The 16,965-nt window shown below is 32.6% G+C and overlaps 1 protein-coding gene across 1 annotated transcript in view; it reads left to right on the top strand.

Moving 5' to 3' along the window:
- Positions 1-310: 310 nt before the first annotated feature.
- frtz (WD repeat-containing and planar cell polarity effector protein fritz) overlaps positions 311-16,965 on the top strand; it is a 33,781-nt gene continuing 17,126 nt past the window's right edge. Inside the window, exons 1-3 of the mRNA XM_072529397.1 lie at positions 311-619; positions 9,891-10,204; positions 10,913-11,260. Of these exons, the coding sequence (XP_072385498.1) occupies positions 537-619; positions 9,891-10,204; positions 10,913-11,260 (745 nt within the window). The 5' untranslated portion in view covers positions 311-536. The remainder of the gene's footprint in view (positions 620-9,890; positions 10,205-10,912; positions 11,261-16,965) is intronic.

The raw sequence follows: 16,965 nt of genomic DNA, 5'->3' as shown, positions 1-16,965 counted from the left end.
CCTTGGGTCATTCTTATTTGATTTCTAATTTTTATCTCTAAACAAATTATATATTTCGCAAGTTTAATAGATTGGTTTTGTACAAAAAAAGGAATTCTTTGTTGCATGTAAAAATTTATTTTTATTAATAAAACAATTTCCCCTATCACCCCATTCGACACTCACCTATCACATCACTGTAAAACATCTGTAAAAGCTGTGTGAGCTCATGGTGTGAGCTCTATATCTCTGTGTGTGAGCCATCGAGTTAGAATCTAGCCATAAAAGTTGACGTTGACATGAAACTCACTAGCTGTCAGACTAACTGTTTATGTTGATTGTTGATAAAATGAAATATGAATATGAAAGGGTGAATGGATAGTAAAGTAAAATAAAGTAGGAAGCAAAGTTTATAATTCTTTTAAAATAATTACCACATAAATATTATCTAGTTTCGTGCTGAAGATAAATAAATTACCATGCGTTTTATCATTAAATCCTTAAAATAAGTGAAAACCTGACATGTTAAAATATTTCCCAAGAGTCTCTCCAAAGAAATGGTTACTCTGTTAAGTGAAATTCATTTCTGGACAACACAAGAAGATATTGTTCTTAAAACTACAGATTATGGTTCTTTCAAGTAAGATCTTTGTTATTAAAAAAGCTAGTAAATAATGTCCTACTTATTTATAGTGTTAAAGCAAATCTGAACTTTTTATTTACTAACACCCATAGAGCAGTTGCTAAGTTGACTTCAATCAATTTAATGCATAAATTAAAAAATGGTAATATATAGAAACACAAATCGATTTATAAAGATTACAACAACTTCCTGTATCAGTAAATTTAACTGGTACACATTAGGCTTCATCTTGTGATATTAACAGTGATATGACCAATTTTCTCAGATTAAACAAAATAAATATTGTTTAAGTAAATTAATCCTTTTAATATCCTAATAATAATAAAACCTTTTATCTTCAGATCAAATGGGTCAAATAAAATGGAGAAATTAGACAAATTATCGATACTAAAACATACTTGAATCTGACCCCGAAAAGACATTAGAAAACATTCAAAATATACAATTTAGTTTAGTACTTTAACACTTTTACTGCGGAATTTTATTATAGAATCATCCCTTGTGCATCATGAATTTTTTATAGAATATGCAATGCAGATAACACCACATGAAGTATATATATATATATATATATATATATATATATATATATATATATATATATATATATATATATATATATGTATATATATATATATATATATATATATATATATATGTATATATATATATATATATATATATATATATATATATATATATATATATATCTAGCACTTCAAATTGCAGTGAGATTCTCTTCAACTAAAATTATATGTAATAATTGTTTTCATTGTACATGCTGTATTATATACTTACAATAAAAAGTTCAAAAAAGTATGCTATTGAAGCATTTGAGCTATTTTTTGCCTTGGGCTCCCTCTTACAATTTCTACCTAAGCATAGGCTTCTTATTTCTCTTCTTGTACTTTTTATGCTATTCAATATATTTGAAAAGATTTCCTTATCACACAGTTCGTTCATCCTTCTATCAAATTTAGAAATCTTCTATTTCATAAATTGAAGCTGTTTCTGCTTTGACAAAACAAGACAAGAACAAGAAAATTATTGCAAAATATACCAACTTTATGGTAGAAGTATATTTAAATATGTCTAGTGTTGGAAAGTTGACCATGTAATGGCTTATTGCAACAAATAAATCATGCAATCATGAAGCAACTGAAAACTTTCCTAGGAAGGCTTAGAAAACCTATTTACAAAGACAAAAAACATAAGAAGAAAATGAAATCCCCTCTATTTTAATAATGAAGTTCTGATTGTACCTACACAATAGGTACATTTAATGTACAGAGATAATATTTTAAGAACAATAAAAAGGCTCAAACCTAATCCATCTAAGCTATACAAATAATGGTTCCAGAAATATGAAAAAAAAAGAAGTAAAATCAAATTGCAAATAATATAAATATTAATTATCCCTAAAAATTGCAGAGAAAATCGGTGTCTTTAAGTTACTCTTCAAGGATGTGCCCAAATTCTAATGGGCTTAGGAATCTGTTTGAATAATTGAATTCCTTTAGGCAATAAACATTGACCTAATGCTGTCTTCACAAAGGCTGTCTGGATGTGAATAATAGTCCATTGGTTATAGTCATGAACTTAATTTACTATTGTCTTCTTCTTTAAGTTCCATCTTCTATCGAAGGTTGGAAATCATCATGGCTATGCGGACTCTGTTGACTACCGCTCTAAAAAGTTCTGCACTACTGCATTCAAACCATTCCCTTAAGTTTTTAAGCCAGGATATTCTTCGTCTTTCCACATTTCGCTTTCCTCAGATTTTGCCTTCCATAATAAACTGACTACTATTGTAGTCAGTGTCAAATTGGAATTAACTTCTTGATTTAGAATTATATGTATATGGACACAAACCTGATATATGTATATATATTGAATGCCGAAACATGGGCCCCAAGGCAGATGAAAACCTTCTCCACATATTTTAATGAAGAATCCTGAGAGAAATATTCAGTGACATCTATGAAAACTGTATTTGGAGGAGAAGGTACAACTATGAGAAATACCACAAATACAATGAGATATCCAGTGATAATAATGTTGTATCTCTCATAGAAATAGGAAGACTAAGATGGGCAAGTCATCTAGAAAGCTCACAACATAACAACGCTCCTAGACAAATCCTTATCTCAGAGCTTAAGGGAAGTGGACGAAGATATCAGCCAAAACTTAGATGGAAGGATGGTGTAGACGAATATGCTAGAAAAATAGGTGACGCATAGGGTTGGAAATTCATAGGGTTCACTGGTGAAATTGACTTAAGAATGTCGAAACTACTATAGGGCTGTAGCATCATTGATGATAATGAGTAATGTGATAATGTGCTGCTCCCTTGAAAGCCTATCATCAATGCAAGCCTAAGTACTTAAGACAAATGTTTTATTAGCTATAGAGAGTGTAATTTCATGGAATTCTTTATCCTTTTAGATTACCATATATTTGGATTTAGGTACCAATATTTAGTATTAACTTTTGATAATTTAACCAATTTTGTATTAGGAATAAATCATTCTCTATTATTTGTTAATTTGTGAAAGATTTTTAGCAAAATAAATAAACATGTTTTATTCAGATATCAGAAGATTGGTTTTGTAGTAACACAGGCTTCTTATTTACTTCTTAACTAGTTTTTGCAAATGCAAAAGGAAAGCAAATTGACATTGAAATTTTAATTAAATCGTTTTTTGACTATAACTATAAATAGTATAGTAACACCTGATGTCATTTATTGTGTTCATTCCTTAATATGTAGATCATCATTATCATCATTCTGGCGTTACAACCCTGCATGGATCCTAGCCTTCACAAGAATTTCTCTCCAGTCATCCCTATACATCACCTTTCTCCGCCAAGCATGTATTCCCATATTTCTCATATCTTCATCAATGTTATCAAGGAACCTTGTACTGGGTCTTTCTCTTCTTCTCTGACAAATGGGTCTATCAAGGAGCATTGTTCTAGCTGGGTCATTTTGTTCCATCCGCATTACATGCTCTATCCACCTTAGATATCCTTCTTAATATGTTTTATGATATCAGGTTCCTGATATATTCTATAAAGTTCGAAGTTGTATCGTCTTCTCCACACTCCATTGTCATTCACTGCTCCATAGATTCGCATTAGTACTTTTCTTTTGAAACATATTAACATGTTTTCATTATTTTTTGTTAGAGTCCAGGACTCTGAACCATATGTTAGGACTGGGCGTATTATTGTTTTGTAAAGTTTTATTTTTGTATTTCTCGATATAATTGTGAATTTAAGGAGGAGATTGAGGCCAAAATAGCATCTGTTGGCCATGCAAATTCTGCGGTTTATCTCTGCAGTAGTATTATTTTCAGTGTTAAGGAGCTCTCCCAGATATACACATTTGTTCGCTGCTTCAATGATATCGTTTTCTATAACAAAGGGTTGCGTGTCTATTATCATATACTTCGTTTTGTTGGTGTTTATTATTAAACCCGTTTTTGTAGCTGATTCTTTTAACGCTACATAGTCATAGTCATCTTTATTGATCCTTTAAGACATTCAAAATAAATGTATAGGATACGTCACTACAGAATTTGGTATAAAAACATTAATGTGTACAATACAACATTCACAGTGTAAAAAAAATTGATAAAACATAAAATATATAAAATAACTTTTTTACAAGTAAACTATGAAGCTATTGCAGTTTGTCCTCAAGATATTCATTTATAGAATAATATGCTTTTCTTAAGAGTAAATCTTTAACATTTTTTTTTAAATTTAGAGATAAGTGGTATTTCTTTCACAGTTTTTGGCAAATGATTGTATAAGGTCAGTCCCATATATCTGAAGCAATTTTGAAATTTGGATGTTCTGTGTTTAGGAACTCGTAAAGATTCAGCACTTCTTGTATTGTAGTAGTGATTGTCTGAATTTACTGGAAATGTATTGATTTCCTCTTTGACATAAAGTAAACATTTATAGATATATAGGCAGTAGAAAGTTAAAATTTGATGTTTAATAAAAACTGGTTTACAAGACTGTTGATAATCCAAATTAAAAATTTTACGGATAATTTTTTTTTGGTTAATGAACACTTTGTTACTATCTACTGAGTTCCCCCACAAAATTACATTGTAGCACATGTGGCTGTAAGCAAGGCTATAATAAACGTTCATTAATGCCGAGATGGGTAGTGTGTTTTTAATTCTAGATATAGCATAAAAAGCTTTATTCAATTTCATGTTCACTGAATTCACTTGCTCTGACCATTTGAGATTACAATCAATGAATACACCCAAAAACTTTGTAGAGTGAGTGGAAGATAACATATTGTTTCTATCTTGGATGGTTAAGATATAGTCATATTTAGATGAGTTGTATGAATGAAAATAAATAATTTGTGTCTTGTCAATGTTTAATATTAGTCTGTTGGTATTACACCAGCGTATAAAGCAGTCAACAACAGTCTTCATTGTCATTTTTAATTCCTCTAGTGTATGTGCAGAGACTATTAACGAGGTATCATCAGCAAACATTGATATTATAAGTGCCCTTATGTGATCTGGTAGGTCATTAATAAAAATTAGGAATAATAATGGTCCAAGCACGGATCCCTGTGGTACTCCTTTATTTGTTGTGTATGGTTCTGAGCTTGATTCTTTCATCTTAACAACACTCTTCCTGTCACTTAAGAAATTTATTATCCATTCTAGAAATATCCCTCTAAAACCAATGTTATATAATTTATTACGAATAAATGTTATGTCTAAGCAGTCAAAAGCACGTGATAGATCAAAAAATAGTCCTGCCACGTGGTTTCTACTATCTAATTCATCATAAATACGCTCAAACAAGCTGCATGCAGCCGTGAGTGTTGACTTTGTTGATCTAAAGCCGTGTTGGGTTGGAGTTAATAAATTGTATTCTTCTATAAAATTTAACATTCTGTTGTATACAATCTTCTCTATTACTTTTGAAATTATGCTAAGGACAGATACTGGTCTATAATTTGAAATATCATGAGGGTCATTCTTTTTGAAGATTGGAATAACTTTTGCCATTTTAAATATGGATGGAAATTGGCTGGTTGTTATTGAGAGATTAACTAAATGGGTTAAAGGAATCGATATATGATCACTTATCAGTTTTATTATTTTTACAGATATGTTATCAATACCAGTACTAGGCTTATTTTTTAGTTGGTCGATTGTATTTTTTATTTCAATTGGAGTTACGGGTAAAAAGAAAAATGTTTTGTTACACATTTTTGAGGTAGTACAAGAAGAAGGTAAGGATGTGCCAAAATGAGTTTGAAGATTGTATTCTGTAATTGTAGCAAAATATGAGGCAAACGAATTAGCAATATCACAAGACTTGGTAATAATTTTATTATCATAATGTAGAATAATATCAGACCTGTTCTTTTGCCTACCAGTTTCACTGTTTACTAAATTCCAAATTGTTTTTGGTATATTGTAAGATTGATTAATTAAGTCACTATGAAAGTTTTTTTTAGTATTTATTAATAGAGAATTATATTCTTTTTTTGCCTGTTTATAGGTATCTTGAGACTCGAGACTCCCTATATTTTTTGCTATCCAGTGTAGATTTTTTAGTTTTTCACTAGCGTGTCTTACCTCATTTGTTACCCATGTAGCCTTATTTGTTTTGTGTGCTTTATACCGTGTTTTTATTGGACAATATAAATTTAGATTGTAATCTAAAATGCTAACAAATGAATTTGTGGCATATTCAGCATTCAATTGTGAATAAACTTCATCAAAAACTGTAGAAGAAATCCCTGCTTTAAACATCAGCATATTTTCATCTGACATATCCCTGTAACTGATGGGTTTTTTATCTTTTTTCGATATTTTATTGGCTTGCAAATTTACACTAAGTGAAAATACTTTATGGTCACTGAAGTGACCCTCGAACACATTTGATTTATAAAGATGTGGTTCGATATTTGTCAATATGTAATCCAATTTTGTAGATGATGTTTTACCTACTTTATCTACGAAAACTCTTGTAGGAGCGTCAGATGTGACTCTCAGATTATAACTTACTAAAAACTCGTTAAAAGATTGCTTATTATTAGACATGACAAGATAATCAATGTTTAGATCCCCACAAATATAAATATCATGATATGACTTACTGCATAGCTCCAATATATTATGTAATTTACACAGAAAACTCTGAACTTCTCCTGATGGCGAACGATAAACACTAATAACACAAATTTTCCTATTGGCTATAAACAGAGAAATCGCACAGCACTCACACACCATTTCTTCACTAAAGTTAGAGACATCTAATGTTTTGAATTTAATATCAGTTTTGATGTAGATGATGGATCCTCCATGGATATGGAACTTTCGACAAAAATAAGAGGCGATGTTGTATCCATTCAGGGTCATAAATTGGATGTTTTCTTCAGTACACCAATGTTCTGATAGACAAATTATATCAGGTGTTTCCTGCAATGTTAAGACTTCAAGTTTGAGTAACTTATTTGTCAAAGATTGAGCATTTAGTTGCAATATTTTTAAACAACTGTCTGGTGATGATAAAAGTAACGTTTCTCTTGGATTTACTTGACTAAAAAAGAGTCTGGTCTATCTTCTCCAGTTGACAGACCTCTATTATGATGCTCTCGATCTAAGAATCTTCTTCCTAATCTAAAGTTAAATCGTTCAATGCCAATTTTTTTCGGCCAAAAAGCAGGATTGTAAATTTCTTCCCTTAAGTCAGGTAGTACACCTATCATAAAACATTGATTATCCCTTCTTTTATGGTCAGTTGGTAACAATTTTACTTGTATATTCTCACAGTTTGTCTTAGTTATTATGAAACTCTTGATGTGGTCCTCATTTACACTATCCGGAACTTTTGAGATGAATAGCCACAATTTTTTGTCTGGTTTTTCGGATTTTCCATGAAAATCCTTATCACCAATTCCAGTTCCCATTATTTTCTTGCGTCTTGTTGTCACAATCTGATATCCTTCATCGTCGGCTTTATTCTCTGAACTCCCTGTTGAGATATGATTAAGATTTATTTTTGTGCTTTCCTCATTCTCAACAACTAAATTTGTAATGTAGTCACATGTTTGTTTGGTTTGAATTTCCATTAATTGTGCATTTAATTTGTTTGCAGTAATTTTTTAAATGCCCTGTAGATTGGAATTCCTTTCAACATGTTTGGTGTTTTTATCATTAAAATTTTTATTTGAGTCAGATTCATTGTTTGTTTTGTATTTAGAATTAGTCAACTGGACACTGGCCGTCTTATCTTCATTACCTTGAGTTTTTATTAAACCCTCATTAACAGTTGAGTTGGGTTTTTGTGAGATTCTGGTTCTGGTTATTTCTGATTTCAATAAATTTAATTTTTCTAGCAAGTGTTCATTATTTGATTTTAATAGATTATTGTTATTTAATAATAAATTGTACTTATCATCTTTTTCAGCTAACAGCTTTTTTAACCACTGATTTTCTAACGCTATGGCACTAAATGATTCGATGGGTTGTCCATCACTATTTTGGCAACAAATTACACGTGAATCTCCTATCTTGAAGAATTTCACTTTGTTTTTCACAGCACATGAGATGTGATAACTATTTCCACATACTATACAAACGAGTATTTTATTAGGCTTAGTTTGACAACATTTAAATGTATTCTCTTCAAAATCTACCTCTTTTACTACAGAGAGAGGTGACGGCACATTTTTACTTTCCGCCATCTTGGATGTATAATGACATACATACGCCTCTTGTATAGCGTTTTCTGTTCTCCCAACAATATTGATATCATCAGAATAGGCCAGAATTTGCAGCAATTTATTATATATTGAACCAATGGTTGTGATTTGTGACATACATATTACTTTTTCCAGAGCCAGATTGAACAGTATACAGGAGATAGGGTCTCCCTGGCGCAGCCATTATTTGTTTTAAAGGGTGCAGGGTTGCAATCTGATGAATTGTGGATGTACCACGTCTGAAACCAGCCTGGTATTTTCCTAGTATCCGTTCTGCATATGGTGCCCTGTCCTGTGGTGACATTGTATTGTGGAAAATATTTTATATGCTGCATTTAGAAGCGTAATTCCTCTATGGTTAGAGTATTCAAAGATAGCTCCTTTTTTGTGTATGGTACAAAGTATTCTAATCATTGGGGAGGGATTCTTTTATAAGCTGCCATTATGGTATCATGGCCACCTTCTTTATATAGTTAAACTGGGAGATTATCTATTCCAGGTGATTTGTTTCTGGCTAGTTTTTTAACTGCATCTTTAACTTCAAGAATAATTGGTGGTAATATGTAGATTGTAGTTTTAAAACAGAATTTTGAAGTATCGTAAGTTATAGTCATACTCATACTAATACATTGTGGTACACTGTTGAATTTTCGATAAAAAACCCTTTGATTTGAACTAACTTTTATCCCCCTGTTCCATTTAATTTTTTTCATTATGATGACATCAAAATGCCTTTTTTTATAGAAACTGTCTATTGTAAACCAGCTGTACTACAGATAGTTGGATAATTGTACATATTCCATTACTTCACGATACCCATTCCAGGATTATTGAACCCTGTACCAGCTTGTATATAGAGGATGGGTACCATATTTTTTGTAGTCACTCTATTTTGTAGGTATTCTCTAAAAAGTGTTTGCCGCCTGCGATCTAATAACTTGCAGTGACGCACGATATGGTTGAGTGTTTCAGGTCCTCTGCTGTAGAGTCTGCAGCATAAGTTTCCATGAAACAGTTCCATTATAAGCAGGTGACCCTTTACTGGCGCATGACCAGTAATTAAGCCTGTTATAACTCCTGCTGATTCCTGCTTGTTTTCCGCGGTGCTGCAGTCCTATTATCACATATCCCTTCAATATACATTTTGCCATGTGCCAGAACGAGTATATTTTTGAAGTGAGAATTATGTTGCTATCGGATCAAGGCTTTTTTCCGCTCGCAGACGACGCTTTGTGGCACTCCCTCAACAGGATCCGCTGCATCACATACACAGCGACACAACGCCTCCGCTGACGTCACAGACTTCTACTTCTTTGCTTACAGACTGTTAAAAATACTTTGGAAAAGGCTTATATATATATATATATATATATATATATATATATATACAGCTCTTTGATTTATATATCTCCTCTTTATTTTATATTACTCTATATTGCTGTGTTAACTTTTATATTTGTATAAATTTTTAATTCAAATAAAATGTACATTTTGTGTGCACTTTTTTAGATATTATACAAAAAGGGATGGCACCGAAACTCTCAATGGCCAAAGTAAAAAACAATATTGTGATCAGCGTGGACTCCACTGGTATCTTCCCAATAAACGTCCGCATAGGCTAAAGGACAAATTGAAAGAATTAGAGGATTATCTGATACATAATCGTGTTGTTTCTTTCATTTTTGAAGATAGCAAAATTTTATTATTACTTTCAACTGGACTTTTAGTTACTTTGACATTGAATAATAAAACGGGAGATTTGACCAATATACTATTTGACAAGCAGTTAGCTTCAAAACTTCAAGCAAACATTATTTGTGATGGTAAGTAATGCATATTCCGCAAAAACATGTCATTCATACAGGAATTCGTTACCTTTTACATGTTTTTTTTGCAATTTCTAGCATTTAGTTTCCAAAAAGTACTTTCACTTTTTTTGCTTATCACTTTTACTGCTGTTCACAGTACTGCAGTGGTTCCTTGTAGGAAAAATCTACCATGTAACCGCTGGCAGACAGTGTCTGCTTCCGTGTTTCACTGAGGGCACGGTAGTTTTGCCTAGTGTATTTTATAGCTTACACAGTAACAAGGGTATATGAAAAATCGGATTCAGGATCGCGAATAATATCCTTCTCTAGACTTTAGTGCCTTGATGCACAAACCTCGTAATATGAAATGATAATTCAAAATCTGCTTGTTATTTTATTATTTATCTATCATATATATATATATATATATATATATATATATATATATATATATATATATATATATATATATATATTAGATAAATACGTTAGATATTATTTTGTATGGGATTAAAACCCAATTGATTGTAATGAGAATTACATTTTATATTTGTTTCTACGATCATTCATAATTTTTATTTCAGAATTTTTGAAAACGATTTCCGGATTTGAAAGCAAATTTAAAATGTATTTCTCATTACAATAAATTGTGGTTTAATCAGAAGAAAACAGTTTCATAATCTTTTTAGATAAATATCTGTTTTATTAATTTCTTCCTTTTAGGAACAATTTTTGGGAATCAAGTAATATGTATTTGTAACGATGGCCATTTATTGGGATATGGAGGGCCTTGGAAGGAGGGATGGGTGTTAGAAGGTGGACCTAGAAGGAGGCTAAACTATTACGGAGAATGGCTCGTGGTATGGGGTAAAGCAGGAGCAGAACATCCCCAGCCATGGAGTCCTTTGGCAAAAGACCACCAAAGAGCAAATTTACACCTATATTGGATTGGCGCCAGAGATCCTGAGTTATTATCGTATAAAAAGACTGATGGGGAACCCTTAGAAGTGATTGTCAGTAAATTTAGAAGTAGGACTTTAATTCTGATAGAACAGAAAGTAACTCAAAGAGGTACATATTTTTTAATTTATAACTCGTAGTTTGTAGTTTATTTAACTTTTTTAAATTTGTTTAAAAACTAGGTTCACTTTGCACGTGTATGCAAGAGTTATTGACAGATTTGTGACAATCAAGGTGTTGGTTCATCAAAAAGAAGAGTAGATGTTTCAGTTTTAACAAAGTATAATTTTTTTAACATATTATGTTTCTTTCAGTATCTATGTGTCGGTTGCATAGTATGTCCGCTCTCCAATAAGTATGCAGTAATTGCTCCGGCTACAGATAAACGTTTTTTATTTTCACCTTCATGTTGCCTTTGACTAAATCTTTCTGAGACCAGGTACACAAAATTCCACCTTCCTGGCATTAGCTCTTCTAGGGGAATGCAAGAGTTAGCTCTGTCTATGATCACGGCATTGATGTTATTAAATTGAGCCTTATGTCATGTTTCCTATTAATGATTATGAATCGTAGCGGAAAGTAAATGTAAGAGTTCACGAACACCAGCAAAACGCATTCAATATATGAATCCAGAAACAAGGTAAAGACGAGGAATAAAAAATTAAAAGAAGAATATTGTCAACGTCTCACGAATAAAATGAAAACAGTAATGGATTCGACCGTTAGTTGATGGAAGTTGTCCACTGACATGGAGAAATAGTTAAAAATGGCTCAGGGGTCAGCTTAATTGAGTTTTGTCAACTTTTTGGTTTAAAAATAATGAATACCCAATTCCAACATAATAAAGATATTCATAAATACACTTGGGAACGATCTTCACTCCAACAGTGAAGTCGATCATAGACTTAATAATAATGAGACAGAAATCAAAATTTAAGTGCCAATACTGCAGAGTAAAAAAAGGATCTAACTGTGGGACAGATCACTACTTTCTTTTAGCTAATCTTTTGTGTCCCTTTAAACAATACTACAAACAGAACACCGAAAGTGAGAGAAACATTACTACACAGTACAAAACGGAGAGATATAAATTGCACCTTTTATTCCAACCAAGTATTAAACATCTTTTTCAATCTAGATTAGAAAAGGAACTAAATGAGATGGAAAGAAATATGGATGTAGAACAAGAATACAACAGCCTCAAAACGATAATAAAAAAAATTGCTTATAAGTATTAGGAACAGAGAAAAACGACAAAAAATACTATGAACCACCATGGATGACAGAAAACGTAAAAGAAATGATACAAGAAAAAAACAAAATGTATAAGAAATGGCTAACAAATAAAACATCTAGCAATAGAGTAACATATCAAAGAAAAAACGGAGAAGTGCGCAATCAAATAAAAGAAGCCAAAAGCAATTTCTGGGAACAAAAATGTGTCCAAGGTGAAAATTTAATTGATGGTTCTCAGACTACGGAAGCATGGAGAACTATCACTAATCTAAAAAAAATACCCATAACTTCTTGCAACTTAATTCCTATAATCACTATAAAAATTTACTCCAAGAGTCCAGATCGGAATATATGGGAGAGGAATACAGTGAGGAGAGACAAATAAATAGTAACATTAATACTACCAACAACGAGGTCCGTACTGCGTTAATTAAAATGAAAAAACGGGCGATCTTCAGGACCTGGCAATATAGCTGTAGAGTTACTTAAAGCAGGAGGTCCACTCCTAATAGAACGAATAACTTTTCTAGTAAATCAATGCTGCCAATAAATTAAAGTACCATCTGAATGGAAAACTGCTCACCAAGTGTCCATCTTTAAAAAAGGTAATCTAAAAGATCCTAACTGCTACAGAGGATTAAGTGTCCCACCTACTTTCGGGAGATTGTTTGGAAAGATAATAAATGGAAAAATACAAGATGATGTAGGATATCTAATTAGCGAAGACCAAAGTGGATTTACGCCTGGTAGATCGTGCACTGATAACTTGTTTATACTCCAACAATTAATAGAAAAGCTGCATTTTTAGGTGCACTGATGATGGAACATGGATTCCGAAAACGTTTTGATATGATGTAGCCCGTTTGGGTGTTTAAATTATATACCTTTTATAAAGGATTTTTAATAAAAAAATTTTAATAGAAAAAAGAATAGCGGTTGGTATCGAAGTACATCTAACCTTCATCGACCTAGAAAAGGCGTATGATAGAGTTCCAAGACTTAAATTGTGGCAAGCTTTACAACAACTCGGCATTAGTCCATACCTTTTAGGAATAATCACAGAAGTATACAGGGATAACACTACTTACCTAAAAATCGAAAATAGACTATTAGAGCCAATAAAAGTAACTAAAGGACTAAGACAAGGAAGCAGTATGCCACCCTTGCTGTTTAATTTATATATTGAGGCATCCCTTCAAAATTGGAAAAACCACTGCCAGGGAATGGAAATCCCCATAGGAAATGACGTACTGTTCTCCCTGAACTTTGCGGATGACCAAGTCGTCCTAGCTCAATATTCTTATGATCTAGAATTTATGATAAAGCGTCTATACAGAGAATATGTAAAATGGGGGTTACAAATCAGCATGAAGAAAACAGAATATTTAGTTTTCAATTCAGATGCAAGGTTCGAAGTGTTGACGAGCACGTGGAAATCAAACAAGTGGAAAAATTTAAATATTTAGGGGCGTTAATTGATAAGAACGGCTTGGGAGAAACTGAAGTTAAACACCGAATTAATCAGGGACGTAAAATTGTAGAATGTCTGAACTCCGTATGGCGGGATCGCAACGTTTTCAAAAGGAACAAAAAAAGAATAGGGCAAACCATGGTTGAATCAGTTCTTTGCTATGGCTCTGAAGTATGGACAGACCTGAAGAGAAGATTGTTGGCAGTTGAAATGGATTATTTGAGAAGAAGTGGTAGAACATCAAGGCTGGAAAGGAAGACCAACGAATCTATAAGAAATAACATGAATGCTATAGAAACGGTCATTGACATAATAGAAAGAAGAAATTTAAAATGGTTTGGACACCTATTGAGATTGTCTGACGAACGTTGGCCCCAAAAACTTCACATATGGAAGCACCTTGGAAGAAGAAAAAGAGGTAGACCTCGACGCTCATGGAATGAAGGAATTAGAAGAGCGATGGAATCGAGAGGTTTGGGGGAGGAGCATGCTTTGGACCGGAGCATTGGCGGAGGAGAACGGGAATACGGCGATAGCCGTCTCCAAAATGTATTGTACTTACAAGTTGGATCCTGTAATATATATATATATATATATATATATATATATATATATATATATATATATATATATATATATATATATATATATATATATATTAAAAAATCCTTTAAGTAATTTATTACATTCTACATATTTCAAATCTCAAAACTTACAAATACTTTAGATTTTTAGGACAAGGTAAAAGACTTAATATTTGTCACATTGGCAGCGAAAATGGGTTTATTCCAAATGCCCTTTGGGTATTTGAGTCGAATAAGTCTGGTTTTTATCATGGAGAGATGGTCAGATCCAGAAACAGGACAATCTTTTAAAAATTGGTGAAAATTTCCAATATCTTACTAATATTAGAAGACAAATATATCATTGTTCTTAACAACGCACCGTACCATTCTCGTAAAATAGAGAAAGTGCCAACAACTGTATCTAAAAAAAGCAATAATACCAGTTTTTAGAACAAACAACAACTTAAGCAAATATATTAAGGACAACAAAAGCCAAAAGAAAAAGTGATGTATATAAACTTACATGTGGTGACTGCCCAAAAACTTACATCGGTCAAATTGGTCGAACCTTTAACAAACGTATAGCAGAACACAAAAGGGCTTTCAGTAATAGAAAAACATATTCGGACATTATATCAAAATATAGATATAATTCTGAATGACCAACTTGAAATATTAATTTTACAAATAAAAGACAGATATCGAGCACATTTTTTTATTAAATCTTGCCCAAATACTTTCGCTATCAGAGCATCTTCAGGGGTATTTCGTCAAAAATTGTTGGCTATCCAACACAATGAATGTTATAAAAAATTTAAATACATCTATATAAAAACTAACACTAGACAAATGACATACCGTTTAAAAATTGTTTGGATGCTACATTGTGGACAACGACAGGAGACAGTATTCTGTTTCTGAACTGAAGAAGTTAAAAAAAGAAAGTTCTCATACCTAGACGACATATCTAAGATCATCATCATCATCATTCTGGCTTTACAACCCTGCGTGGGCTCTAGTCTCAATACTTTTTCTCCAGTCGTCCCTATCGATCGCCTTCCTCCGCTAAGAACAGATTCCCATATTTATCATGTCTTCATAGATGTTATCGAGAAACCCTGTTCTAGCTCTTCCCCTTCTTCTCTGACCAATGAGTCTATCAAAGAGTGTTTTTCTAGCTGGGTCAATTTGTTCCATCCGCATTACAAGCCCCAGGTTTTGACTTACCACGCAACACATGGACTATGGTGAACCGAATCAGAACCCAATACGGCAGATGCGATTACATGATGCACAAATGGGGTAAACGACCCTCCCCACTCTGTGACTGCGGACAACCGCAAACCATCTGTCACATTACAGAACAGTGTCCCACAAGATCCTATCAAGGCAGGTCAGAGGATTTCCTAATGGCGACTTCAGAGTCGATAGACTATATATTTTTTGTTACAGTGCAGGTTTCTGAACCATATCAAGTGACCGTACGATTTGTGGTTACGTGCTTATTTTCATGTACTTCGTTTTGTTGGTGTTTATTATTAAACCCATTTTTGTAGTCGATTCTTTTAGTGCTACCTCTCCCACAGCATTTTTCGTTATCCAAACAATATTGATATCATCAGCATAGGCAAGGATTTGCACTGATTGGTTATATATTGAACCGGTGGTTGTGATTTGTGACATGCATATTACTTTTTCCAGAACCCTATTGAATTCTATACAGGAGAGAGGGGCGCAACATCTACATGTCCTCTACATTCAACTATATAATCTAACATATTTAACGAGTTGTTAAAATATGACTGACAAGAAGTATACTTGATGATTGGCATTAAAGTATAACTATACCTTTCCTTAAGAAGGGCCCAAAACGATTAAGTAATTAAAAAACTGTTAACGGTGAAATTAAAATAAATTTCAAATAGAGATAAACAGCAAGGCTTCAGAAGAAAAATATTTATAGAAGATGCAATGTTATTAATTAAACTACTTAAAGAAAAAATCATCGAATATAACAAACCACGCTTCCACACATCTTCCTAGATCTGAGAAAATGCATTCGATGTAGGTCAATTGAAAGACTTTCTGGCTATATTAACGGAAAAACAAATACCCACACCAATTCTTAAAATAATAGACCGCTTAAACAACAGTAACACTACAATAATAAGAATATTACATCCAGAGCCAGATTGAACAGTATTCAGGAGAGAGAGTTTCCCTAGCGCAATTCGATATTTGTTTTACAAGGTTAAGACAGATCCCCTGGATTTGTACTCTACATTCAACTTTAGTTTCAAGGGTTAGTTTTGTTAAACTTAACAACTGATTTTGTAGCCCTAGATCTTCCATTGCTCTGAACATTTCTCTTCTATTTAGAGAGTCGTAGGCTACCTAGTAGTCTATAAATATGTGGTAAGTATCTACGCCGCATTCCAGTGTTTTTTTTCTAAAATTTGTCTCTGCGTTGCAATCTGATGAATTGTCGATTTGCCTCTTCTACGATAAATCACTAAATCAGAGTTAAGAGTGTCTCTGGTCAT

Source organism: Diabrotica undecimpunctata, chromosome 4 (genome assembly GCF_040954645.1).
Source record: "Diabrotica undecimpunctata isolate CICGRU chromosome 4, icDiaUnde3, whole genome shotgun sequence".
In the NCBI taxonomy this organism is placed as follows: Eukaryota; Metazoa; Arthropoda; class Insecta; order Coleoptera; family Chrysomelidae; genus Diabrotica; species Diabrotica undecimpunctata.
This window is presented reverse-complemented; position numbering and strand designations above follow the sequence as displayed.